We start from the raw sequence: 27965 nt of genomic DNA, 5'->3' as shown, positions 1-27965 counted from the left end.
CCTAAACGGGGTGGAAATTCCGCCCGGCGGTGGTGGTGGTGGCGGCGGGAGGTTTCTCGTAACCGCGGTGAGTCACGTCCCACCGCCGGTGGCCTCGGATCGGTTACTTCGGCCGGAGTAACCGCGGAGAGGCGGTTATGGAATTTGCCGGATTATCACCACTGTGTCATTTGCTTTTATGGCTTTATTTTGGTGATTTTCGAGAAGTTTTTTGGTTTGGCCATGTTAGTTTGTTGTAGTGCGGAGTTAGACTGATGGCCTTAATCCAAGTTGTCTTGTGGTTGTTGTTGTTGTTTGACTTGCATCCCACTGGGATTTTTGCACACAGCGTTGGTGTACGGTCATTTTTCTGCAATATTTTGCTGTCTTTTCTTGGATTTTCTGTTTGCACTTAGTCACATATAGTCACTTTAAGATGTTTTCTTGTTCATGTTTTTTTGTTTGTTGCGGTTGCACCCGATTCAAGAGCCGAATGGCTCACAGGGCTACACCTAATAAATGAACTTTGAATCACAAAGGCGACAGTCGTCGATATGAGCACGCACGCCATTAGCTTGATGCGTTCGATTAAGAGGAACAATGTACATCTCCTTTCGTCAATCTACTGCTGGATGAAGTCATCCCCCCCCCCCCCATCCCTCCCCCCCAAGGCAGCGTCAGTCATGAGGGTTGTTTGACCATACTTCACCACACCGGTCGGCGCGTGTTGATGAAGGGCGATAACCCAGGACCGGTTTGCCTGGTGTACAGGAGGTCATGGGTTCGATCCCGATCCTGACGCCTGCTGTGTATTTGGAGTTTGTGTCTCTCTCTCTCATCATCATCACGGTGGCTAGGAGATGTTAACTACCTCGCCTGGTGCGCAGGAGATCGTGGGTTCGATCCCGACCCCGACGCCTGCTGCTGTATATTTGGAGTTTGTATCTCTCTCTCATCATCATCATGGTGGCTAGGAGATGTTGACTACCTCGCCTGGTGTGCAGGAGGTCGTGGGTTTGATCCCAACCCTGACGCCTGCTGCTGTATATTTTGAGTTTGCGGTGTCTCTCTCTCTCCCCGTGGTCGCGTGGATTTTTTCTCCAGGTCCACCGGTTTTTCCCTCAGAGTATTTGTCTAACTGCGATAAAATCCCGAGTGATGATGATGATGATAAGTCCACTTCGTTGAGCTATCATTTGCGATGGCCATGCCGCTTCTGTATATAAGCAATATCTAGCTTAGTAGCGCAGCCTTCAATGGTAAAATAAAAATTGTTGTTTTAAGTTGATGTGAAAAATAGAGGCGAGCGGAGAAGCAGGCAGCAGCAGCAATCACGGCATGAGCCGACGTCAAATCCCCCCCCCCACACCCCAAGCTCTGCAGTCCTCTACGTATCAAGACGTTGTCGGGCAATTAATGGGCACCCGGAGCAAACCCAATAAATGCGAGGGTGGGGGGAGGGAGCAACGCTCGATCCCATCGTGACAAAACGGATGGAGTGCACACTTGGCTGTACCGCATTCTCCTGGCTACGAGCCAGGCTCCTGGCAAGAGAGCGGAGTTTTACACCTCCCCCCCACCCCTTCCTTGTGGCGATCCGCCAACCCTACACTGCTACAGCTGTGGCTGCTACTGCTGCAGCTGTGGCTGCTGACGCTGCAGCCGCTGCTGCTGCTGCTGCTCCTGCTGTGGCTGCTACTGCTGCTGCTCCTGCTGTGGCTACTACTGCTGCTGCTGCAGCTGCGGCTGCTACTGCTGCTACTACTGCTGCTGCTACTGCTACTGCTGCTGCGGCTGCTGCTGCTGCTACTGCTGCGGCTGCTGCTACTGCTGCTGCTGCTCCTGCTGCTGCTGTGGTTGCTACTACTGCTGCTGCTACTGCTGTGGCTGCTACTGCTGCTGCTGCAGCTGCTGTGGCTGCTACTGCTGCTGCTACTGCTGCTGCGGCTGCTGCGGCTGCGACTGCTGCTGCGGCTGCTACTGCGGCTGCTGCAACTACTGATGCTGCTGCTGCGACTGCTGCTGCCGCTACTGCTGCTGCTGCTGCTGCGACTACTTCTGCTGCTGCCGCTACTGCTACTATTACTACTTCTGCGAGACTACTACTACCGACACCACCCACAGACTAACACGTGACGTCATCACTAACACCACCCATAGACTAACACGTGACGTCATCACTGCCCATAGACTAACACGTGACGTCATCACTGACACCACCCATAGACTAACACGTGACGTCATCACTGACACCTCCCATAGACTAACACGTGATGTCATCACTGACACCACCCATAAACTAACACGTGACGTCATCACTAACACCACCCATAAACTAACACGTGACGTCATCACTAACACCACCCATAGACTAACACGTGTACGTCATCATAGACTAACACGTGACGTCATCACTACCCATAGACTAACACGTGACGTCATCACTGACACCACCCATAGACTAACACGTACGTCATCAATAACACCACCCATAGACTAACACGTGACGTCATCATAGACTAACACGTGACATCACCACCGACACTACCCATAGACGAACACGTACACATACGTCAACGTACGTACACGTACGTCATCGGAACGGGAAAGGGTTTGACGCAGACGACAATGGGTGGCGGCGGGGAGGAGGGGGTAAGGAGTGATATGACACACGGTGATCTGCAGGTCCCGACCGAACCAGACTTCCAGTGACGACAGAATCCATTGAGGGAGATTTACAGTCCCAGGTGCCACGGAAGTCATGGCCCGATCACCCCCTGTGGACTTGATGATGACACTGCACCCATTAAGAGTTGCTAAAGATGATGATGATGATGATAATTATTCTGTTGCCGCTGTTGATGACCATGACGCTGCTACTGCCGTGCGAATGTTGGGATTCTTACGCACCGTACGTTGCCAAGCGCGCTAATCGGAGGCGCTACTGATGACGACGGCGATGGTGCTACTGATGATGATAATGTAGCGAAAGATGATCATTATGCTACTAAAGATGATGATGATAATTATGCTGTTGCCGCTGTTGATGACGATGACGCTGCTACTGCCGTACGCATGTTGGGCTTCTTACGCAGCACCGTACGTTGCCAAGCGCGCTAATCGGAGGCCCTAACGATAACGACAGCGATGGTGCTACTGATGATGATAATAATAATGCTGCGAAAATGATCATTATGCTACTAAAGATGATAATGCTGCTACTACTTCCATATGCATGTTGAACTTCTTTCGCACCGTGCGTTGCCAAGCGCGCTAATCGGAGGCCCTAATGATAACGACGGCGATGGTGCTACTGATGATGATGATAATAATGCTGCGAAAGATGATGATGATGCTGCTACTAAAGATGATGATGATGATGCTGCTACTACTGCCATATGCATGTTGAGCCAACCACGCTAATCGAAGGCCCTAATGATAACGACGGCGATGGTGCTACTGATGATGATGATAATTATTCTGCTAAAGATGATAATAATGCTGCTAAAGATGATGATAACGCTGCGACTGCCGTACGTATATTGAGCTTCTTTCGCACCGTGCGTTGCCAGCCGGCGCTAATCGGAGGCGCTAACAATAACGGCGGCGATTGTGCTACTGCTGCCGCTTCTCATGAAATCACCGTTCGTTCCCCCTCTCGAAGCCTCACCCTCCTCTACATCGCCCACTCCCTTCCCCCTTCCCTCCCCTCGCCCCTCCACTCCCTCCTGTCCCTCCCCTGCTGCCTTTCGTGACCCCCCCCCTCACCTCCCCCCCCGCGTGTGACCCCCTCCCCGTCCACTGCCCCCTTGCCCTCTAAACCACGCTCGGCTTTTGTTACCGCTTTAAAAATACGTCAAGTGCCTTGACATAGGCACTTGTTGTATGCATGTACGTGTTGTACGCATGTACGTGTTGTACGCATGTACGTGTTGTACGCGTGTACGTGTTGTACGCATGTACGTGTTGTACGCATGTACGTGTTGTACGCATGTACGTTGGAACTTTCTTTCGCACCGTACGTAGCCAACCTGTGCTAACGGAGGTGCTGTGTTGAGTCTATGGGCAGTGTTGAGTCTATGGTGCAGTGTAGTCTGTGAGTAGTGTTGAGTCTATGGGCAGTGTTGAGTCTAGATGATGATGATAATGCCGCTGCTGCTGCTGACAATGATCGTGTTGCTGCTGCAGATGATGATGCTGATGCTGCAGATGATGATGCTGATGCTACAGATGATGATGATAATGCTGCTGCCGCTGCTGATGATGATGATGATCGTGCCGCTGCTGCTGCAGATGATGATAATGCCGCTGCAGATGATGATGATCGTGCCGCTGCTGCAGATGATAATACCGCCGCTGCTGCAGATGATGATGATAATGCCGCTGCTGCTGATGATGATGATAATGCCGCTGCTGCTGATGATGATGATAATGCCGCTGCTGCTGATGATGATAATGCCGCTGCTGCTGATGATGATGATCGTGCCGCTGCTGCAGATGATAATACCGCCGCTGCTGCAGATGATGATGATAATGCCGCTGCTGCTGATGATGATGATAATGCCGCTGCTGCTGATGATGATGATAATGCCGCTGCTGCTGATGATGATGATAATGCTGCTGCTGCTGATGATGATGATAATGCCGCTGCTGCTGATGATGATGATAATGCCGCTGCTGCTGATGATGATGAAAATGCTGCTGCTGCTGATGATGATGATAATGCCGCTGCTGCTGATGATGATGATAATGCTGCTGATGATGATGATAATGCTGCTGATGATGATGATAATGCCGCTGCTGCTGATGATGATGATCGTGCCGCTGCTGCAGATGATAATACCGCCGCTGCTGCAGATGATGATGATAATGCCGCTGCTGCTGATGATGATGATAATGCCGCTGCTGCTGATGATGATGATAATGCCGCTGCTGCTGATGATGATGATCGTGCCGCTGCTGCAGATGATAATACCGCCGCAGCTGCTGCTGATGATGATGATAATGCCGCTGCTGCTGATGATGATGATAATGCCGCTGCTGCTGATGATGATGATAATGCCGCTGCTGCTGCTGCTGATGATGATAATGCCGCAGTCGATGATAACAACGATGCCGGCGGCGACGGCGACAACGTTTGAGCGAGCGAAGACTGAAGTGTGCATGGACTGCCGCTTCTGTATTGGGACCACACCCCTTGTTTATTTTAAAAAGTGTAACCCATGGTTACAGACAAGAGCCCCCCCCCCCCCCATAGGCCACATACTTGAGCTTTGTTGAGTGGAAAAAAAAAATCGTACAGTTTATTGAATAATTGTGCTGCTAAGTCTTGAAAATATTTAAATAACCCATCTTGTTGTTGTGTACGCGTGTATACGTGCGTACGTGTACGTGTGTGTCTGTGTGTGTGTCTGTGTGTGTGTCTGTCTGTGTCTGTGTGTGTATGTGGGGAGCGGTGGTGCAGCGGTTAGCGCTACGCTGCGCTACGAACCCGGCGACCCGAGTTCGATTCCCGCTCACGGCCAACACCGCCAGTGACGATTATCTGAACCGGTTCTGGGCCTCCCCTAGGTCGACTCAGCCTGAAAGGAGTACCTGGTGCGGTGTGTAAACATCGCCACTGGGGAGACAAAGGCGGTCGGGCGTGGTGCTGGCCACCCACCCCCTCGTGTGCCGTTCCGGCCTTCATAGGTGCTACTCGCTAACAGCACTTGCCCCTGCAGTCTGTTAAGGCTACACGGGGGATCTTTGATGAGGGGAGCGGTGGTGCAGCAGTTAGCGCTGCGAACCTGGCGACCCGAGTTCGATTCCCGCTCACGGCAAACCAACACCGGTAGCGGTTATCCGAACCGGTCTTGGGCCTCCCCCTAGGTAGACTCAGCCTTCAATTAGTTTGTGGTGTGCGGTGGATAAATTTCAGCGTTGGGGATACAAAGACGGCCGGGCCTGGTGCTGGCCACCCACCCACCTCACGTAGGTGCTGCTACTCCGCTGACGGGCACTTGCCCCAACAGTCTGTTGGGGCTACACGGCGGGGCGGCGGATCTTTGCCTTTATCTGTGCGAGCGGGTCAGAGGGTCAGCGAGCGAGCGAGTGAGTGAGCGAGTCGGCGTGCGCCGGGCGAACGAGCGAGGGAACCCAGGGAGGAGCCGGCGGGGTGAGCGAGAGAGAGCGAGAGAGAGAGAGTGCGAGAGAGAGCGAGTGCAAGAGAGAGCGAGAGAGAGTGTGAGAGAGAGAGCACAAGCACGCGGGAAGTCCGCAAAGATTTTTCTAAGAAATGTTGAATTCTTGGGAAGGAACGACGCCAACCGCTCCCACGACACATTTCCTCTTTGGTGTCTCGGTCGAGAGCCGGGATCTGCACTGCCGCAGCACGTACGGGTAACGTACGTATACACACACACGCACGTACACACACACACACGTACACACACACACGTACGCACACACACGTACACCCACACACACACGTACACACACACACGTACACCCACACACACACGTACACCCACACACACACGTACACACACACACGTACGCACACACACGTACACCCACACACACGTACGCACACACACGCACGTGCACACACACACACGTACACACGCACACGCGTACACACGCACACGTACACACGCACACGTACACACGCACACACACCACGCACGTACACACACACACGTACACACGTACACACACACACGTACACACACACACACACGTACACACAACACGCACGTACACACACGCGTACACACACACGTACACACACACGTACACACACACACGTACACACACACACGTACACACACACACGTACACACACATACACCCCCCCTCACTAAGTGCACCGACTCACGCGTTGTTCAATCGCGCGTCCGTCGCAGGTCCGCGCACGCGGTGCGCTCGCTCTCGACTCACGCAGGCACACACAGAGATAAAGACCCCCCGTGTAGCCTGTAACAGACTGTCGGGGCAAGTGCCGATAGCGAGCAGTAGCAGAAGCAGCACCTGTGAAGGCCGGAACGGCACGCCAGGAAGGGTGGGAGGGAGGGACCACGCCCGGCCGTCTTTGTCTCTCCAGTCGCGGAGTTTTTACACCGCACCAGGTACTCATTTGAGGCCGAGTCGACCTAGGCGAGGCCCAGGACCGGTTCAGATAATCGAACTCGGGTCGCCGGGTTTGTAGCGCAGCGTAGAGCTAACCACTACAACTACCGCACCCCGTTGCAGGCAGACACACACACACGCGCACGCACACACACGCGCGTGCACACACACACGCGCACGCACACACGCGCACGCGTGCACACACGCGCACGCGCGCACACACGCGCGCGCGCGCGCACACGCGCACACACACACACGTGCACACACACACACGTCCACACACACACACGTGCACACACACACAAACACGTGCACACACACACACGTCTACACACACACACGTGCACACACACACACGTCCACACACACGTCCACACACACGCACAAGTGGGAAATGCGACCACTCGTAAGGGTGCGTCGATTATGCGACCAACACCAACTACCCCGCACGACGCACTCGCTCACACTCGCTCACACTCGCATGCACCGACGCACTCGCTCACACTCGCTCACACTCGCATGCACCGACGCACTCGCTCGCACTCGCTCACACTCGCATGCACCGACGCACTCGCTCGCACTCGCTCGCACTCGCATGCACCGACGCACTCGCTCACACTCGCTCGCACTCGCATGCACCGACGCACTCGCTCACACTCGCTCACACTCGCATGCACCGACGCACTCGCTCACACTCGCTCCCACTCGCATGCACCGACGCACTCGCTCGCACTCGCTCGCACTCGCATGCACCGACGCACTCGCTCACACTCGCTCACACTCGCATGCACCGACGCACTCGCTCGCACTCGCTCGCACTCGCATGCACCGACGCACTCGCTCACACTCGCTCACACTCGCATGCACCGACGCACTCGCTCGCACTCGCTCACACTCGCATGCACCGACACACTCGCTCACACTCGCTCACACTCGCATGCACCGACACACTCGCTCACACTCGCTCACACTCGCATGCACCGACGCACTCGCTCACACTCGCTCACACTCGCATGCACCGACACACTCGCTCGCACTCGCTCACACTCGCATGCACCGACGCACTCGCTCACACTCGCTCGCACTCGCATGCACCGACGCACTCGCTCACACTCGCTCACACTCGCATGCACCGACGCACTCGCTCACACTCGCTCGCACTCGCATGCACCGACGCACTCGCTCACACTCGCTCCCACTCGCATGCACCGACGCACTCGCTCGCACTCGCTCACACTCGCATGCACCGACACACTCGCTCACACTCGCTCACACTCGCATGCACCGACACACTCGCTCACACTCGCTCACACTCGCATGCACCGACGCACTCGCTCGCACTCGCTCACACTCGCATGCACCGACGCACTCGCTCACACTCGCTCACACTCGCATGCACCGACGCACTCGCTCGCACTCGCTCACACTCGCATGCACCGACGCACTCGCTCGCACTCGCTCACACTCGCATGCACCGACGCACTCGCTCACACTCGCTCACACTCGCATGCACTCGCTCACACTCGCTCACACTCGCTCACACTCGCATGCACCGACACACTCGCTCACACTCGCTCACACTCGCATGCACCGACGCACTCGCTCGCACTCGCTCACACTCGCATGCACCGACGCACTCGCTCACACTCGCTCACACTCGCATGCACTCGCTCACACTCGCTCACACTCGCTCACACTCGCATGCACCGACGCACTCGCTCACACTCGCTCACACTCGCATGCACTCGCTCACACTCGCTCACACTCGCTCACACTCGCTCACACTCGCATGCACCGACACACTCGCTCACACTCGCTCACACTCGCTCGCACTCGCATGCACCGACGCACTCGCTCGCACTCGCTCACACTCGCATGCACCGACGCACTCGCTCACACTCGCTCACACTCGCATGCACTCGCTCACACTCGCTCACACTCGCTCACACTCGCATGCACTCGCTCACACTCGCTCACACTCGCTCACACTCGCATGCACTCGCTCACACTCGCTCACACTCGCATGCACCGACGCACTCGCTCACACTCGCTCACACTCGCATGCACCGAGCCAGGAGCGTATTTCCCCGAGCAAAGCGCACCGAAGCCAAAGAAAGCGATTCTCAAGGGCGATTCGGCCGGCACGTAGAAGCCATAACTTACTGTGATGCAAAGTGAGATATTTTTTATATTTTACGCGTGTAATCCATCCACGCTGCGAGGGTGCCACTCGATATGCATGTGGACAAGTGAAGTAATTTTTAAATATTTCTGAGAACAACTTCCTCCCCCCACCTCCTCTCAATTCATTACATTTGGTGTACAAGTCAACAGCTGAGAATGTAATTCTGTAACTCCCAGATTCACAGGGGGCTCAGATCTCTGCCTTCTCTTCCTGTGTCTATGTCTGTGTCTCACTCAGCTACTCACTCACCAACTCACAAACTCACCAACTCACCCACCCACCCAACAACTCACCAACTTACCCACCCATTCACTAACCAACTCACCCATCCACCCACTCACCAACTCACCTACCCACCCACTCACCAACTCACCCACTCACCCACTCACCCACCGACTCACCCACTCACCAACTCACCCACCGAATCACCCACTCACCAATTCACCCACCTACCCACTCACCCACCCAAACACTCCCCCACTCATCCACCTACCCACCCACTCACCCAGCCATTCACTCACCAACTCACTAACCCACCCAATACTCTCTTCTCTGTGTCTATGTCTCGAGTGGCGGTGGCAGTTGATTGACCATACTTCACCACACCGACCCACGCAAGAAAAAACACCCAAGACAGGGTAGAAACCCTCAACACACGCTCGTCAATAACGCGGACGCAGAGAGGAAACAAAATAACGTTGCTTGCGATAAAAAGTTTAAGGTGCAGCCCTGCAATTGCTCGCTCAATGCCACTCTCGCTCACTCTGTCGCTCGCTCACTCTGTCGCTCGCTCACTGTCGCTCGCTCACTCTGTCGCTCGCTCACTCTGTCGCTCGCTCACTCTGTCGCTCGCTCACTCTGTCGCTCGCTCACTCTGTCGCTCGCTCACTCTGTCGCTCGCTCTCTCGCTCACTCTCTGTCTCTCTCTCTCGCTCCCTCTCTCGCTGACTCTATCGCTCCCTCTCTCGCTCACTCTATCGCTCCCTCTCTCGCTCACTCTCTCGCTCACTCTCTCGCTCACTCTCTCGCTCCCTCTCTCGCTCACTCTCTCTCTCTCGCCCTCTCTCTCTCTGTCTCTCTCACTCACTCTCTCTCTGTCTCTCTCGCTCACTCTCTCGCTCCCTCTCTCGCTCACTCTCTCGCTCACTCTATCGCTCCCTCTCTCGCTCACTCTCTCGCTCACTCTCTCGCTCACTCTCTCGCTCCCTCTCTCGCTCACTCTCTCTCTCTCGCCCTCTCTCTCTCTGTCTCTCTCACTCACTCTCTCTCTGTCTCTCTCGCTCACTCTCTCGCTCCCTCTCTCGCTCACTCTCTCGCTCACTCTATCGCTCCCTCTCTCGCTCACTCTCTCGCTCACTCTCTCGCTCACTCTCTCGCTCACTCTCTCGCTCACTCTATCGCTCCCTCTATCGGTCACTCTCTCGCTCACTCTCTCGCTCACTCTATCGGTCACTCTCTCGCTCACTCTCTCGCTCACTCTCTCGCTCCCTCTCTCGCTCGCTCTCTCGCTCCCTCTCTCGCTCACTCTCTCGCTCCCTCTCTCGCTCCCTCTCTCGCTCGCTCTCTCGCTCCCTCTCTCGCTCACTCTATCGCTCACTCTATCGCTCCCTCTATCGCTCCCTCTCTCGCTCTCTCGCTCCCTCTCTCGCTCACTCTCTCGCTCCCTCTCTCGCTCGCTCTCTCGCTCCCTCTCTCGCTCCCTCTCTCGCTCACTCTATCGCTCCCTCTCTCGCTCCCTCTCTCGCTCCCTCTCTCGCTCACTCTCTCGCTCACTCTATCGCTCCCTCTCTCGCTCCCTCTCTCGCTCGCTCTCTCGCTCCCTCTCTCGCTCCCTCTCTCGCTCCCTCTCTCGCTCACTCTCTCGCTCACTCTATCGCTCCCTCTCTCGCTCGCTCTCTCGCTCCCTCTCTCGCTCCCTCTCTCGCTCACTCTATCGCTCCCTCTCTCGCTCCCTCTCTCGCTCACTCTCTCTCTCTCTGTCTCTCTCTCTCGCTCCCTCTCTCGCTCCCTCTCTCGCTCCCTCTCTCGCTCACTCTCTCTCTCTCTGTCTCTCTCTCTCGCTCCCTCTCTCGCTCACTCTCTCTCTCTCGCCCTCTCTCTCTCTGTCTCTCTCACTCACTCTCTCTCTGTCTCTCTCGCTCACTCTCTCGCTCCCTCTCTCGCTCACTCTCTCGCTCACTCTCTCGCTCCCTTTCTCGCTCACTCTCTCGCTCACTCTATCGCTCCCTCTCTCACTCACTCTCTCGCTCCCTCTCTCGCTCACTCTCTCGCTCCCTCTCTCGCTCACTCTCTCGCTCACTCTATCGCTCCCTCTCTCGCTCACTCTATCGCTCCCTCTCTCGCTCTCTCTATCGGTCACTCTCTCGCTCACTCTCTCTCTCGCTCTCCCCGTCTCTCTCGCTCCGAGCGCCGGCCAGATGTCTTGGAAGACGCGGCAGTCACGGCACAAACACGCTTTGCCCCACCACGATACGCGACTGCGGCGAACCCGTTGACCACGCTCGGGTCGGACAGGGGCAGCAGTCGGGTGCGGGGGGGGGCGGGTTGGTGGTGGGGGGGGGGGCGAAGGGGGGGGGGGTTGGTGGTGGGGGGCGAAGGGGGGAGGGGGTTGTTGGTGGGGGGGGGGGCGAAGGGTCCGTCACCGCTGGTGGATTCGCAAGCCGAGCGGAGCGAAGCCGGCGTCCTCCTCACCCCTCGGTCTAAAGAAACGCAGCCACAGCCCACAGAGCACAACTCGCTTCTCACGGGCCAATACCCCCCCGCCCGCCCGCCCGCCCCACCGCCCGCAGATACGCACAGATAACGCAACGCACATGTGAGCAACGTAAATATATAAATAACGACCGTGACACACACACACCGCCGCCGCCGAAGACTCTTTGTTGCGTTCGAGTTTTTTTTACTTTTAAAAAAATCCGCTCCTCCCCATCGCCCGCCCCCCCCGGCGCAGGGAAAGAAGCGTCCCAGAGGCCGAGTGAAACTCTCGCCGACGAGACGGAGAGAAGGAGGAGGAGGAGAGGGCTCGCTCGCTCGCACGCACGCACCGCTCCAGAAGCCCCCCACCCCGCCCCCCCACGAGGTTCCGCATTGAAGCCTCGCGGAGAAACAAGGACGGCGTCGTTACCATCGGTGGCGCTCCGGCCCACGCCGCACCCCCCACCGCGAGTTCACTGCGGCCAGGACAGGAGGAGGAGGAGGGATTGACAGCGGCAGGTGAGCGGGAGAAAGACGTCCGCCCTACGGTAACGGCGAGGTCGGGGAGAGGTCGCTACGGTAACTGTGAGGTCGCTACGGCAACCGTGAGGTCGGGGGGAGTTCGCTACGGTAATCGCGAGGTCGGGGGGGAGTTCGCTACGGTAACCGCGAGGTCGCCACGGTAACCGTCAGGTCGGGGGGAGTTCGCCACGGTAACCGTGAGGTCAAGGGGAGTTCGCTACAGTAACCGTGAGGTCGCTACGGTAACCGTAAGGTCGGGGAGAGTTCGCCACGGTAACCACGAGGTCGGGGAGAGTTCGCCACGGTAACTGCGAGGTCGCTACGGTAACCGTGAGGTCGGGGAGAGTTCGCCACGGTAACCGTGAGGTCGCTACGGTAACCGCGAGGTCGGGGTGAGTTCGCCACGGTAACCGTGAGGTCGCTACGGTGGTGGTGGTGATGGATCTTGGTGTTTGCCAGGATGGCGAGGACGTGCGTGTGTCTGCTGCTGTCACTCGCCACCGCCGCCGCGGTGGTCGGCTACCAAGCGACGGACGAGACGCACGTGCGGGTCGAGCGCCTGGAGCAGCACGCCAACGAGACCGAGTTCGTCTACATCAGGCACGCGTGAGTCGACTACCCCCCCCCCCACATGAGTCTACTACCCACCCCCCCCCCGTGGGTCTACCCACCCCCCCCCCGTGGGTCTACCCCCCCCCCACGAGTCTACTACCCACCCCCCCCCCGTGGGTCTACCCCCCCCCCCGTGGGTCTACCCCCCCCCCCCACGAGTCTACTACCCACCCCCCCCCCCGTGGGTCTACCCCCCCCCCCACGAGTCTACTACCCACCCCCCCCCCCCCGTGGGTCTACCCCCCCCCCCCACGAGTCTACTACCCACCCCCCCCCCCGTGGGTCTACCCCCCCCCCCACGAGTCTACTACCCACCCCCCCCCCCCGTGGGTCTACCCCCCCCCCACGAGTCTACTACCCACCCCCCCCCGTGGGTCTACCCCCCCCCCCCACGAGTCTACACCCCGTGGGTCTACTACCCCCCTGTGAGTCTGATACCCCCCCCACATGAGTCTACTACCCCCCTGTGAGTCTACTACCCCCCTGTGAGTCTACCCAGCATTAGTCTACACCCCATGAGTCTACCCAGCATGAGTCTACCCAGCATGAGTCTACCCAGCATGAGTCTACCCAGCATGAGTCTACCCAGCATGAGTCTACCCAGCATGAGTCTACCCTGCATGAGTCTACCCAGCATGAGTCTACCCAGCATGAGTCTAGCCAGCATGAGTCTACCCAGCATGAGTCTACCCAGCATGAGTCTACCCAGCATGAGTCTACCCAGCATGAGTCTACCCAGCATGAGTCTACCCAGCATGAGTCTACCCAGCATGAGTCTACCCAGCATGAGTCTACCCAGCATGAGTCTACCCTGCATTAGTCTACCCAGCATGAGTCTACCCAGCATGAGTCTACCCAGCATGAATCTACCCAGCATGAGTCTACCCAGCATGAGTCTACCCAGCATGAGTCTACCCAGCATGAGTCTACCCAGCATGAGTCTACCCTGCATGAGTCTACCCAGAATGAGTCTACCCTGCATGAGTCTACCCAGCATGAGTCTACCCAGCATGAGTCTACCCAGCATGAGTCTACCCAGCATGAGTCTACCCAGCATGAGTCTACCCAGCATGAGTCTACCCAGCATGAGTCTACCCAGCATGAGTCTACCCAGCATGAGTCTACCCTGCATGAGTCTACCCAGCATGAGTCTACCCAGCATGAGTCTACCCAGCATGAGTCTACCCAGCATGAGTCTACCCAGAATGAGTCTACCCTGCATGAGTCTACCCAGCATGAGTCTACCCAGCATGAGTCTACCCAGCATGAGTCTACCCAGCATGAGTCTACCCAGCATGAGTCTACCCAGCATGTGTCTACCCAGCATGAGTCTACCCTGCATGAGTCTACCCAGCATGAGTCTACCCAGCATGAGTCTACCCAGCATGAGTCTACCCTGCATGAGTCTACCCAGAATGAGTCTACCCTGCATGAGTCTACCCAGCATGAGTCTACCCAGCATGAGTCTACCCAGCATAAGTCTACCCAGCATGAGTCTACCCAGCATGAGTCTACCCAGCATGAGTCTACCCAGCATGAGTCTACCCAGCATGTGTCTACCCAGCATGAGTCTACCCTGCATGAGTCTACCCAGCATGAGTCTACCCAGCATGAGTCTACCCAGCATGAGTCTACCCAGCATGAGTCTACCCTGCATGAGTCTACCCAGAATGAGTCTACCCTGCATGAGTCTACCCAGCATGAGTCTACCCAGCATGAGTCTACCCAGCATGAGTCTACCCAGCATGAGTCTACCCAGCATGAGTCTAGCCAGCATGAGTCTACCCAGCATGAGTCTACCCTGCATGAGTCTACCCAGCATGAGTCTACCCAGCATGAGTCTACCCAGCATGAGTCTACCCTGCATGAGTCTACCCAGCATGAGTCTAGCCAGCATGAGTCTACCCAGCATGAGTCTACCCAGCATGAGTCTACCCAGCATGAGTCTACCCAGCATGAGTCTACCAAGCATGAGTCTACCCTGCATGAGTCTACCCAGCATGAGTCTACCCTGCATGAGTCTACCCAGCATGAGTCTACCCAGCATGAGTCTACCCAGCATGAGTCTACCCAGCATAAGTCTACCCAGCATGAGTCTACCCAGCATGAGTCTACCCAGCATGAGTCTAGCCAGCATGAGTCTACCCAGCATGAGTCTAGCCAGCATGAGTCTACCCAGCATGAGTCTACCCTGCATGAGTCTACCCAGCATGAGTCTACCCAGCATGAGTCTACCCAGCATGAGTCTAGCCAGCATGAGTCTACCCAGCATGAGTCTACCCTGCATGAGTCTACCCTGCATGAGTCTACCCAGCATGAGTCTACCCTGCATGAGTCTACCCAGCATGAGTCTACCCAGCATGAGTCTACCCAGCATGAGTCTACCCCGCATGAGTCTACCCAGCATGAGTCTACCCCGCATGAGTCTACCCAGCATGAGTCTAGCCAGCATGAGTCTAGCCAGCATGAGTCTACCCCACAGCACAATAACGCTTTCGCCCTTCGTCAGAATCATAAAAAAATAAAAACCGGAGCCTCTCACCGCCATTGCCATTCCCCCCCCACCCCTCCCCTCCCGTGTCGCTCGCGGCCGCAGCTACGTGCACACGGCAACGAGGCTACGCGACGACACCAAGCGAGACGCCACCGCCACCGCCGCTGCCACCGCCACCGTCTCTGCCGGCGCGACTACCGCCGGCGTGGCTACCGCCGCCGCCACCGCGGGCTGCCACCACACCTTCGTGGTGCCCCCCCACCTGCCCGCGGGCCCCATCTGCGTGCTGCATGAGGGGGCCGGCGCCCCCCAGGACGCAGGGACCCCCGCCGGCGTCGCGGCGACGGCGGCGGCGGTGAGTGGCGCCGGCTGGGAGATGTTCGCTCTCTGCCACACGCGGGACGCAGGAGGTCGTGGGTTCGATCCCGACCCCTGACGCCTGCTGCTGCTGTATATTTGGAGTTTGCGTGTCCCTCTCTCTCTCATCATCATCACGGTGGCTAGGAGATGTTGACCACCTCGCCTGGTACGCAGGAGGTCGTGGGTTCGATCCTGACCCCTGACACCTGCTGTATATTTGGAGTTTGCGTGTCTCTCTCCCCGTAGTCGCGTGGATTTCTCTCTCCACATTTCGTCACGCGCTCAAGAGCATTTGGCTGCTAGATATTTCCACGTGATGACAAGCCGCTTCGTTGAGCTATCTCAACGTTCATCACAAGGGAGAAACACAAAAAATAGACAAAACACTTTCTTTCGCCAGTATTGAAACGGCTGTACGCCTTGCTAGTAGCTGTATCACAAGGTACTCTGTGCCTTGCTCGCAGCTATACTACAATGTGTATAATGCCTTGCTACCAGCTATACTACAATGTGTATAATGCCTTGCTACCAGCTATACTACAATGTGTATAATGCCTTGCTCGCAGCTATACTACAATGTGTATAATGCCTTGCTACCAGCTATACTACAATGTGTATAATGCCTTGCTACCAGCTATACTACAATGTGTATAATGCCTTGCTACCAGCTATACTACAATGTATATAATGCCTTGCTACCAGCTATACTACAATGTGTATAATGCCTTGCTACCAGCTATACTACAATGTGTATAATGCCTTGCTACCAGCTATACTACAATGTGTATAATGCCTTGCTACCAGCTATACTACAATGTGTATAATGCCTTGCTACCAGCTATACTACAATGTGTATAATGCCTTGCTACCAGCTATACTACAATGTGTATAATGCCTTGCTACCAGCTATACTACAATGTGTATAATGCCTTGCTCGCAGCTATACTACAATGTGTATAATGCCTTGCTACCAGCTATACTACAATGTATATAATGCCTTGCTACCAGCTATACTACAATGTATATAATGCCTTGCTACCAGCTATACTACAATGTGTATAATGCCTTGCTACCAGCTATACTACAATGTGTATAATGCCTTGCTACCAGCTATACTACAATGTGTATAATGCCTTGCTACCAGCTATACTACAATGTGTATAATGCCTTGCTACCAGCTATACTACAATGTGTATAATGCCTTGCTACCAGCTATACTACAATGTGTATAATGCCTTGCTACCAGCTATACTACAATGTGTATAATGCCTTGCTACCAGCTATACTACAATGTGTATAATGCCTTGCTACCAGCTATACTACAATGTATATAATGCCTTGCTACCAGCTATACTACAATGTGTATAATGCCTTGCTACCAGCTATACTACAATGTGTATAATGCCTTGCTACCAGCTATACTACAATGTGTATAATGCCTTGCTACCAGCTATACTACAATGTGTATAATGCCTTGCTAGTTTAACACGCTTGCTAGTAGCTCTGTCACGAGGTATATAACGCTTTGCTCGCAGCTTTACCACGATGTACAAATGCCTTGCTCGTATCTTTACTTGGAGGCACTGCTCTATTGCAGGTGGTGGACAAGTTCTGGGCTGAGCTGGGCACCCACGGGCGCCAGCTTGCCCTGCTGCAGCGCCAGCTCTCCGACCTGGACGACTCGACGGAGATCGGCGAGAAATTCGAGGTGGGTGGGCAGGGCGGGTGGCAGGATGGGTGGCAGGGCGGGTGGCAGGGTGGGTGGCAGGGCTGGTGGCAGGGCTGGTGGCAGGGCGGGTGGCAGGGCTGGTGGCAGGGCTGGTGGCAGGGTGGGTGGCAGGGCTGGTGGCATGGCTGGTGGCAGGGCTGGTGGCAGGGTTGGTGGCAGGGTGGGTGGCAGGGCTGGTGGCAGGGCTGGTGGCTGGGCTGGTGGCAGGGCTGGTGGCAGGGCTGGTGGCAGGGCGGGTGGAAGGGCTGGTGGCAGGGCTGGTGGCAGGGCTGGTGGCAGGGTGGGTGGCAGGGTGGGTGGCAGGGTTGGAGGCAGGGCGGGTGGCAGGGAGAGAGACGGGGTGGGGTGGCAGTGTGACGATCACGCTCGCAGCAAGGAGGAGCCATGGGGTACGATGCCCGGTGCGGGTGCCCTCTCCGTGTGGAGTTTGAACGCTCTCGCCCAGTTCTGATAGAGCAGCGTTCTTCACTCATTTTCAGAAGGGGGGCACTTTCGCCGTGAAGATATCATCATCAGCGTGAGGGCCACCACACATTTCGTTCGGGGCGGGCACTCAAGGCCACCTGAGGCCACTAGCGGCCCCTGGTGGTCCCTGGTTGCCTTGCGATGAAGGGCACCGCGCCAGTGATTGAATGAGTGCGAGAGTGAGCGGGTGGAGTTTGTACGTCACGAGTCAAAATCTAGCTGGCTCAAGCGAGCATTCTCTCAAAATAAATCAATTCCCATCCAAGCTGCCCACCCAAGCACCTCCGATTAGCACGGTTGGCTACGTACGGTGCGAAAGAAGTTCAACATACATACACACTGCCCGTAGACTCAACACTGCCCATAGACTCAACACTGCCCATAGACTCAACACTGCCCATAGACTCAACACTGCCCATAGACTCAACACTGCCCATAGACTACACACTGCCCATAGACTCAACACTGCCCATAGACTCAACACTGCCCAGACTCAACACTGCCCATAGACTCAACACTGCCCATAGACTCAACACTGCCCATAGACTACACACTGCCCATAGACTCAACACTGCCCATAGACTCAACACTACCCATAGACTCAACACTGCCCATAGACTCAACACTGCCCATAGACTCAACACTGCCCATAGACTCAACACTACCCATAGACTAACACTACCCACTGACTCAACACTGCCCATAGACTACACACTGCCCATAGACTCAACACTGCCCATAGACTCAACACTGCCCATAGACTCAACACTGCCCATAGACTCAACACTACCCATAGACTCAACACTGCCCATAGACTCAACACTACCCATAGACTCAACACTACCCATAGACTCAACACTGCCCATAGACTCAACACTGCCCATAGACTCAACACAGCCCATAGACTCAACACTGCCCATAGACTAACACTACCCATAGACTCAACACTGCCCATAGACTCAACACTACCCATAGACTCAACACTGCCCATAGACTCAACACTGCCCATAGACTCAACACTGCCCATAGACTCAACACTGCCCATAGACTCAACACTACCCATAGACTCAACACTGCCCATAGACTCAACACTACCCATAGACTCAACACTACCCATAGACTCAACACTGCCCATAGACTCAACACTGCCCATAGACTCAACACTACCCATAGACTCAACACTGCCCATAGACTCAACACTGCCCATAGACTCAACACAGCCCATAGACTCAACACTGCCCATAGACTAACACTACCCATAGACTCAACACTGCCCATAGACTCAACACTGCCCATAGACTCAACACTGCCCATAGACTCAACACTGCCCATAGACTCAACACTACCCATAGACTCTACACTGCCCATAGACTCAGCACTGCCCATAGACTCAACACTGCCCATAGACTCTACACTGCCCATAGACTCAGCACTGCCCATAGACTCAACACTGCCCATAGACTCAACACAGCCCATAGACTCTGCACTGCCCATAGACTCAGCACTACCCATAGACTCAACACTACCCATAGACTCAACACTGCCCATAGACTCAACACTGCGCTTCCGATCAACATGGTTGGCTACGTACGGTGCGAAAGAAGTTCAACGTACATACATACAAGCAGGGTGCGACTTCATGAGAAGGGAAGGATTTCTCAGTCTCAACTTTTTCATATCTTCATACCGGGAACGCTCTCAATTACCATCTATCCCCCCAAGCCGCAATTTTCCCCTGATGTATGAGGATTCCAAGATTGGGTCTGGCTAGGACTTGGGAATGACAGGTACTGTCAGTTCTAGATTTGAAGCTTTCGTGACTGCAAGGATTCATACTCGTAGCTTTTTTTTCCGGTAAAGTCACGTCGGTAAAAAATAACGATAGAAAAATAATAATAAATGAAAATAACTAAATTAAATCAAGACGTTTCGGAGGCAACACAAGCTTCCTTCATCAGTTATTTTGCTGTGCCTTTTTTTTTTACACCTGATGAAGGAAGCTTGTGTTACCCCCGAAACGCCGTGATTTAATTTAGTTATTTTCGTTTATTACTATTCTATCTTTCGATTGAAAGCTCTCGTGACTGCAGGGATTCATCTTCTTGGTTCTTTCGGTAAAGTCACATTCTACGTGACTTTACCGAAAGAACCAAGAAGATACTATTCTATAATTATTTTTTTACCTACGTGACTTCACCGAAAAAACCTAAGAGCAGGCACTGTCAGGTTGCTGCTGGCTGCGGGAAGGCCGAGAGTTGTTCGCGCAGCACGGCAAGTGGATTCTTGCATCCGTCCGTGCGGAGCTGAGAGTGGTCACCCCATCCTATGCGCGAGTATCAACACCGCGAGACGCCTCTCCGGATCCTGACCAGGAGGATTTGGCGGCGGCAGCGGCGGCGGCGGCGGCCGGCGGAGACGGCGGCGCTACCGGCGGAGCTACCGGGGGCGGCGTAGGGCTACGGGCGGCGGTGCAGGCGCTCCGCCGGGCAGGCCGTGCCGTGGGGGAGCGCGTCACGGCGCTGTACGCGCGCATCTTGCGCGAGACCGTGCTGGATCGTGGCGGTGGCAGTGGCGGTGACAACGGCGGCGGCGGTGGTCAGGGTGGGTCTAGGCAAGGCCGCACCCTCCACGCGGCTCGCTCGGAGCTGCACAAGCGCGTGAGCGAGCAGGAGATGCACAGCCTGGGCCTGCACGGACACTACGTGCGCATACAGAGCACGTGAGTCGCACGCGCTGTGGGCACACAACGGATTTTTCAAACTGAACTAATAAGACTATTTTTTTTTATTTTACCAGGTTAAGGCCCACTGAGCTATGTAGCTCTTTTTCAGAAGCGACCTCGCCACGATTGATAGCTTAACCAAGAGGATTATCATCAGCACGTGGAAACTTACACTCTAATACGCACGTTTTCTAAATGTGGAGGGAAAAAAAACGGAGGACCCGGAGAAAAATCCACGCGACCACGGGGAGAGAAACACCGCAAACTCCAAATATACAGCAGCAGGCGTTAGAGTCTGGATCAAACCCACGACCTCCTGTACACCAGGCGAGGTAGTTAACATCTCCTAGCCACCATGATGATGATGAGAGAGAGACACGCAAACTCCAAATATACAGCAGCAGGTGTCAGGGTCGGGATCAAACCCACGACCTTCTGTACACCAGGCGAGGTAGTTAACATCTCCTAGCCACCGTGATGATGATGAGAGAGTGAGACACTCAGACTCCAAATATACAGCAGCAGGTGTCAGGGTCGGGATCAAACCCACGACCTCCTGTACACCAGGTGAGGTAGTTAAAATCTCCAATCCACCGTGATGATGATGAGAGAGAGACACGCAAACTCCAAATATACAGCAGCAGGCGTCAGGGTCGGGATCGAACCCACGACCTCCTGTACACCAGGCGAGGTAGTTAACATCTCCTAGCCACCGTGATGATGATGTTGAGAGAGACACGCAAACTTCAAATATACAGGATCGCCACCTCCACTACTGCCCGTCGCACCCAGGCAGTAAAAGCCAGGAGACGGTTACCTGCCCACGCACGTGACGACGGTTGGTGGCTCGCACGCACGCCGGTCACCCACCAATCCTTGCCACCCGCTCTCCCCCCCCCACCCCACCCCGAAACCCGTGCAGCTACGACGCGCTGTCGGAGACCGTCGGCAACCACACGGCCACGCTCGCCCGCCTGGGCCTGCGCTGCTGCCACCAGCGGCCGCTCGACGCCCAGCCGCCACCGCCCCCCGACCCTCGCCGCGCGACCTCGTCGCTGACCTCGGCGGAGAGGGGGGCTGACGGCGGCGGTGCCGTCGCGTCGCCGATCCTCTCGCCGGACCGCGCCTGGCGTGCGACGCCCAACGGCGGAGACTCTGCCGGCTCGGAAACTTCGTACGGTTGCGGCAAAGGAGGTGGAGGAGGAGGCGGAGGTGGAGGAGGTGGTGACGCCGCGGGGAGATTGGCGACTGGAGAACGGGAAAAGGAACTACGCGAGAGCGAGCGAACCCCGGCGCTGGCGACGCAGACGGCACGACGGCAGCACGGGGCCGGCGATGAATGGGCGGGGAAGCAAGGTGGCGCGCATGCCGCTTGATGCGGGGATGGGTGGGGGGTCACGGTTTGAGCCGACTTAGAGATCACAGGGAATTCACCCTTTCCCCGTTCCGAGTCGTCTGCGAGTCGCAGGGTGTGGGATGTGGGGGGGGGCGTGTCCCGGTTCACCGCCGAATCTCGAAACGCGCGAGCGGCTCTGAGTCATTGTATTTAGAGAGAGGCGTAGCAGCAGCAGCAGCGCCGTCGTTTCTACAGACGCTGTTACTCACCGCAGGGAACCGTGGCAACACGACCGCCGCGCTACGATGGCCGGCGCCAAAACCGTGCCGAGGGCCGGCTCCGTCGTGTCCTTGCGGCAGCCTCGGTGCCGATAGAGCCATTTCTTATTTTAGTTTTTCTTGCAGGCAACGACACTCTAACCCGGTGTCTCCGTAAAGTTCTCGCACCGCCTTCGTGGCGATGGCGCCGGTGCCGAACGGAGCTCCGAACGTGTCCCCTGTCGCTCTTCATCCCAAGGACTCTCCGCCGTCGGCGGCGGCGCGAACTGGGCGCCCGGGAGTGACGGTGGCCGGGAGGTTGGGAATCGCGGCGGGGGGGGGGGCGGCCGCCGCACCGGACAACGCGGTGATGCGGCACGGCTCCCGCGACGCGGCCGTGCCGCCCGCGCCGGACGGGGTGGCGGTGAGGGCCACGGAGAAGCCACACGTGGTGCTGGAAGGTGATCGGAGCCTCTCTGTGTGTCGCTGTTCTTCTTTCCCCCGAACCTCCGATGAGCGCGTTCGGCTACGTGCGGTGGCGCCAAAAAAGTTCAACATCCACACATCGTGACAACTAACACCACTACAGATACCAATAACACGTGGCACCACTGACACTGCTGCTTGTGCTGACACTGCTGATGCCTATGTAAATTGCACTGCTGAAGATGCCTATGGAAACGACACTGCTGATGATGCCTATGGAAACGACACTGCTGATGATGCCTATGGAAACGACACTGCTGACGATGACCATGCAAACGACACTGCTGATGATCCTTATGCAAACGACACTCTTTATGATGCCTATGGAAATGACACTGCTGCTGCCGACACTGCTGACAGTACTGACACCGCCGATACCAACGAAGCTGCTGCTGCTGCTCACACCACTGGTAACGATACCGCCAGCACCACCACCGCCGCCACCGCCGCCACCCTTACCGCGGCCCCGCTCCCACTAACACGGCCGTCGGCCTCCCGCGTGTGGCAGGGCCATGGCGCGACTGCCAGGAGGCGTGGGACGCCGGCTACCGGCGCTCGGGGCGCTACCTGCTGCGCCCGGCCGCTGGCAGCCCGCTGCTGCGGCACGCGTGGTGCGACCAGGAGCGCGACCCCGGCGGCTGGACCGTGGTGCAGCGGCGCAGCGACGGTGCCGTCTCGTTCACGCGCGACTGGGACGCGTACAAGGTGACGGGGGGGGGACGAGTTTTTGTTCGTTCCACTGCCCACCCCCCTTCCCTCCGTTCGTGAAGAACATGTCGTGTGTGTGTGTTGAGTTTCTTTCGAACTGTACGTAGCCAACCGTGATAATCGGAGGTTCAGTGTTGAGTCTATGGGTAGTGTTGAGTCTATGGGTAGTGTTAGTCTATGGGTAGTGTGTACGTTAAACTTGTTTCACACCGTATGTAGCCAACCGTGTTAATTGGAGGTGCAGGGAAAAGATAATAAACTAAACACAAAAAGCAAATGAGTTTGTCAATCTAGACGACGATGATTTAAAAATGCGTTCCAGACGGCCGCATAAGCGCTGTTTTTTCGGTAAAGTCACGTAGGTAAAAAATTTAAATTAATAAAAGTAAAATAAAAATCACGACGCTTCGGAGGCAACACAAGCTTCCGTCTTCAGGTGGAACCGTCACAGCACGATTGCTGTATCAAGTGAGAGAGATTCCAAGAAAACGGTCCTTGTATATATACTGGTTGAGGGTGGGAGGAGCCAAGGTAGGCCCTGAATATTATTCTTGTGAGGATCGGTGCGGCTGAAGCACGCTGTTAGGAATGAGCCTTTGTTGTGTAAACTAGGTGCGTATGATGTAAAGGTGCGTGCAAAAGGGACTGTCTACGAGCGAGTGAATGAATGCGCGAGCGAGCGAGCGGCGTGGCGAGCGTGCAAGCGAGTTCCGTGAGCGAACGAATGAACGAGCGGGCGAGAGAAACGGCGAGCGAGTGAGCGACGGAGCGTCGTGTGTGCCGGTTGCGTCGGCGATCAGATCGGCTTTGGCCGCGTGGAGGAGGAGCACTGGCTGGGGCTCCAAACGATGCACGCGCTCACCAGCGAGCGCAACTACCGCCTGCTCGTCGCGCTGCAGGACTGGGACGGGCGTCGCGCCTTTGCCGAGTATGGCAGGTACCGCCGATGCCACCGGGAATCCACCGCCACCGGGGTTCGACCACCGCCGCGATTCGAGCACCCCGCCGAAAAATGCCCGACCGTCGCAAGCGACGTCGTCCAACGGGAAAAAAATCACCGCATCGTTCAGCTTGTGAATTATACGGTCGCCACGACGCAGATTGTCGTGGGTCCCACGTGCCCACGGCTCAGGCAGTTCGACGGTCAGTTGACGGGGCCACAGGTCACAATATCCGCGCGCAGTCCGGAACGGCTCTTTTGGCACGGCTCGACAGGACAGAGAATACTCTTTGTTTTTTTCGGTAAAGTCACGTAGGTTAAGAAAGGAAACAAATACATTAAATCACGACGTTTCAGAGGCAACACAAGCCTCCGTCTTCAGGTGGAACCGTCACAGCAAAATTACTGCATCAAGTGAAGAGAGCCCTCTTCACTTGACGGAAGCTTGTGTTGCCTCCGAAACGTCGTCACGATTTAATTTATTTGTTTTCTTTTTTAACCTACGTGACTTTACCGAAAAAACCAAAGAGTGTGGACCCTTGCAGACACGAAAACTTCAAATCTAGGACATAGAATCCGGTTAAAGTCACAGCAGGCCTGGATCCCGGCGTTTCCGTGCGTCCCCCCTTTACGGAGGGACGGAACGACAGACGAATGAAACAGATGGACAGACACAAGACGGATAAGACAGACAAGCCCACGCAGTCAAAGCTAATGAACGAACTTGTTAACAACAAGGATTTTGGCCAAAATTCGAGCTTCATTGGCGGGGTGGGTGGTGGGCGGAGGGGTAACCCCCGCTCTCATCTGAGCGACTACCATCCCCACCATCCTCTCATCTCACCCCTCTCATCTCCCCCCTTCTCCCTGCTCCTCCCCTCTCATCTCCCCTCCCCCTCTCCTCCACTCCCCTCCCCTCTCATCTCCCCTTCCCCCTCCCCTCTATTCTCCTCCCCTCTATTCTCCTCCCCTCTATTCTCCTCCCCTCTATTCTCCTCCCCTCTATTCTCCTCCCCTCTATTCTCCTCCCCTCTATTCTCCTCCCCTCTATTCTCCTCCCCTCTATTCTCCTCCCCTCTATTCTCCTCCCCTCTATTCTCCTCCCCTCTCATCTCGCCCCTCTCATCTCGCCCCTCTCATCTCGCCCCTCTCATCTCGCCCCTCTCATCTCGCCCCTCTCATCTCGCCCCTCTCATCTCGCCCCTCTCATCTCGCCCCTCTCATCTCGCCCCTCTCATCTCGCCCCTCTCATCTCGCCCCTCTCATCTCGCCCCTCTCATCTCGCCCCTCTCATCTCGCCCCTCTCATCTCGCCCCTCTCATCTCGCCCCTCTCATCTCGCCCCTCTCATCTCGCCCCTCTCATCTCGCCCCTCTCATCTCGCCCCTCTCATCTCGCCCCTCTCATCTCGCCCCTCTCATCTCGCCCCTCTCATCTCGCCCCTCTCATCTCGCCCCTCTCATCTCGCCCCACTCATCTCGCCCCTCTCATCTCGCCCCTCTCATCTCGCCCCTCTCATCTCGCCCCTCTCATCTCGCCCCTCTCATCTCGCCCCTCTCATCTCGCCCCTCTCATCTCCCCCCTCTCATCTCCCCCCTCTCATCTCCATCCTCTCATCTCCCCCCCTGATCTCCTCCCTCTCATCTCGCCCCTCACATCTCACCCCCTCATCACCCCCCTCTCATCTCCCCTTTCATCTCCCCTCCCCCTCCCCTCATCTCCCCCCTCATCTCCCACTCTCATCCCCTCTCCCCTCTCCGCGCTGGGCGTAGCTTCCGCGTGGAAAGCGAGGAGGACAACTACCGCCTGAGGCTGGGCCACTTCCGCGGCACGGCGGGCGACTCCATGGGGCTGCACCACGGGAAGCCGTTCAGCACCTACGACCGCGACAACGACGCCTTCAGGGGTGATTGATTTATTAAAAAATAAAAATAAATGAAAATAAATCAATTAATTGATTTATTTTCATTTATTCTTATTTTTTATTTTTAAATGTATTGCTTCATTTTCATTTATTCTTATTTTTTTATTGTATTTTTTTACATACGTAACTTTACCGAAAAAAACCCTAAGAGTACATTTTTTTTACACTTCACCAAGCGCGCTCGCCTCGCTCGTCCTTGACGCCCCGTCTCTTCCCCCCCACCCCACCCCTCCCGCCCTTCGCCGCAGGGAACTGCGCGCACCACCAGAAGGGCGGCTGGTGGTACAACGCGTGTTCGCACGCAAACCTCAATGGCGTGTGGTACGAGGGCGGCCGCTACGCGGGCAGCGAGCAAGACGGCGCCTACTGGACGACGTTCCGTGGCACGGCCTACTCGCTCAAGAGCATCGTGCTCATGATACGGCCCAACCCAAACTTCTACCACTGAGCGGCGGGCGGGAGAGGTGGTGCCGGTGGTGGGGTGGCTCGCCCTCGTCTTAGACTAGATTGCCGTGTCGCGGATTGTTGTCAGCGGGCATGGTCAGGGAATAGCTTCGGTTGGGACGCGACGCTGCCAATATCGCCATAGCAAATCATCATCATCGTCGTCGTCGTCATCGTCAGCTTGGTATATCCGTGTTCTCGTCAGCATCATCATCAGCATCATCATCATAATACAGGTTTTTTTTGGGTTAGATCGCGTAAAATATATTTACGCGATTTGTATTACGGGTGATACAAGCCTTCGTGTTAAACTCAATCATCAGCAGCAGCATCGTCAGGCTACATCACAGCGTTATTATCATCATCATCATAATCACCTAATCGTCGACCAGTCGTTGTTATCGATCGCCCTCGTTTTCTACTTGACTGCCGTGTTGTGGATTATTGTCAGCGCCCGTGTTAATGGAATGGCTTCGGATGGGATGCGACGCTGACGATGTCGCCATCGTCATCATCATCATCAGCAGCAGCAGCATCGTGTTCCACGTCAGGCTATATACAGTGTTATCATCGCCATCACCTTGCTCAATTCAAGGGTCGTGTTTGAATCTTATCGATTACAACTTTGGCCGCTTGGCATTTTGTGGGCCGTTGGTGGCCCTGTGCTCAGCAAAACTGCGGTTTAAAAAAAATCATCAATGTTGTTGTCATCACGTTATTTATCTTTAGGGCCAAAGTGTCCATGACAATCACCGATGTGATCTTCCTGGTGCATCTTCCTTCGATTTGGTACAATTTCAGATGCAACTTTTATAACGGCGGTAAAAACCAAAAACAATAGGAGTCGCAGCTGGGCTACAACTACTTCTTTTAGGTTGTACCAACCAATGTTTCACACAGTTCGCTATGTACAGTGAGAAATAAGTTCAACAAATATACATTCTGCCCATAGACTCAACACTGCCCATAGACTCAACACTGCCCATAGACTCAACACTG

At 55.7% G+C, this 27965-nt stretch overlaps 2 protein-coding genes across 4 annotated transcripts in view; one reads left to right on the top strand and one right to left on the bottom strand.

Annotated features, from left to right (window-relative positions):
* RALGPS1 (Ral GEF with PH domain and SH3 binding motif 1) overlaps window positions 1–27965 on the bottom strand; it is an 84013-nt gene that overhangs the window by 31148 nt on the left and 24900 nt on the right.
* LOC144951284 (uncharacterized) lies at window positions 13–27962 on the top strand. Of its 3 annotated transcripts, XM_078881467.1 has the most exons (13): window positions 49–67; window positions 6276–6365; window positions 12225–12487; window positions 12950–13096; window positions 15699–15951; window positions 17554–17664; window positions 20523–20869; window positions 21795–22228; window positions 22725–22926; window positions 23460–23656; window positions 24460–24596; window positions 26371–26504; window positions 26771–27962. In XM_078881467.1, exons 4-13 carry the CDS (start codon window positions 12951–12953, stop codon window positions 27021–27023), a joined length of 2214 nt encoding a protein of 737 aa, XP_078737593.1. In that variant the 5' UTR covers window positions 49–67; window positions 6276–6365; window positions 12225–12487; window position 12950; the 3' UTR covers window positions 27024–27962. The 3 variants fall into 3 exon arrangements, with proteins under 3 accessions (XP_078737594.1, XP_078737593.1, XP_078737592.1); XM_078881468.1 differs by lacking the exon at window positions 6276–6365 and having other exon boundaries at window positions 13–67; XM_078881466.1 differs by lacking the exon at window positions 49–67 and having other exon boundaries at window positions 6211–6365.

Source organism: Lampetra fluviatilis, chromosome 61 (assembly GCF_964198595.1).
Source record: "Lampetra fluviatilis chromosome 61, kcLamFluv1.1, whole genome shotgun sequence".
NCBI lineage: Eukaryota > Metazoa > Chordata > Hyperoartia > Petromyzontiformes > Petromyzontidae > Lampetra > Lampetra fluviatilis.
This window is presented reverse-complemented; position numbering and strand designations above follow the sequence as displayed.

Excerpts from the sequence above, each read along its gene's own strand:
- LOC144951284 (XM_078881468.1), top strand. The coding sequence starts at position 12,951 with ATGGCGAGGACGTGCGTGTGTCTGCTGCTGTCACTCGCCACCGCCGCC. Across the intron at positions 22,229-22,724 it reads TGAATGGGCGGGGAAGCAAG|GACTCTCCGCCGTCGGCGGC; the intron begins GTGGCGCGCATG and ends CTTCATCCCAAG. Across the intron at positions 26,505-26,770 it reads CGACAACGACGCCTTCAGGG|GGAACTGCGCGCACCACCAG; the intron begins GTGATTGATTTA and ends CCTTCGCCGCAG.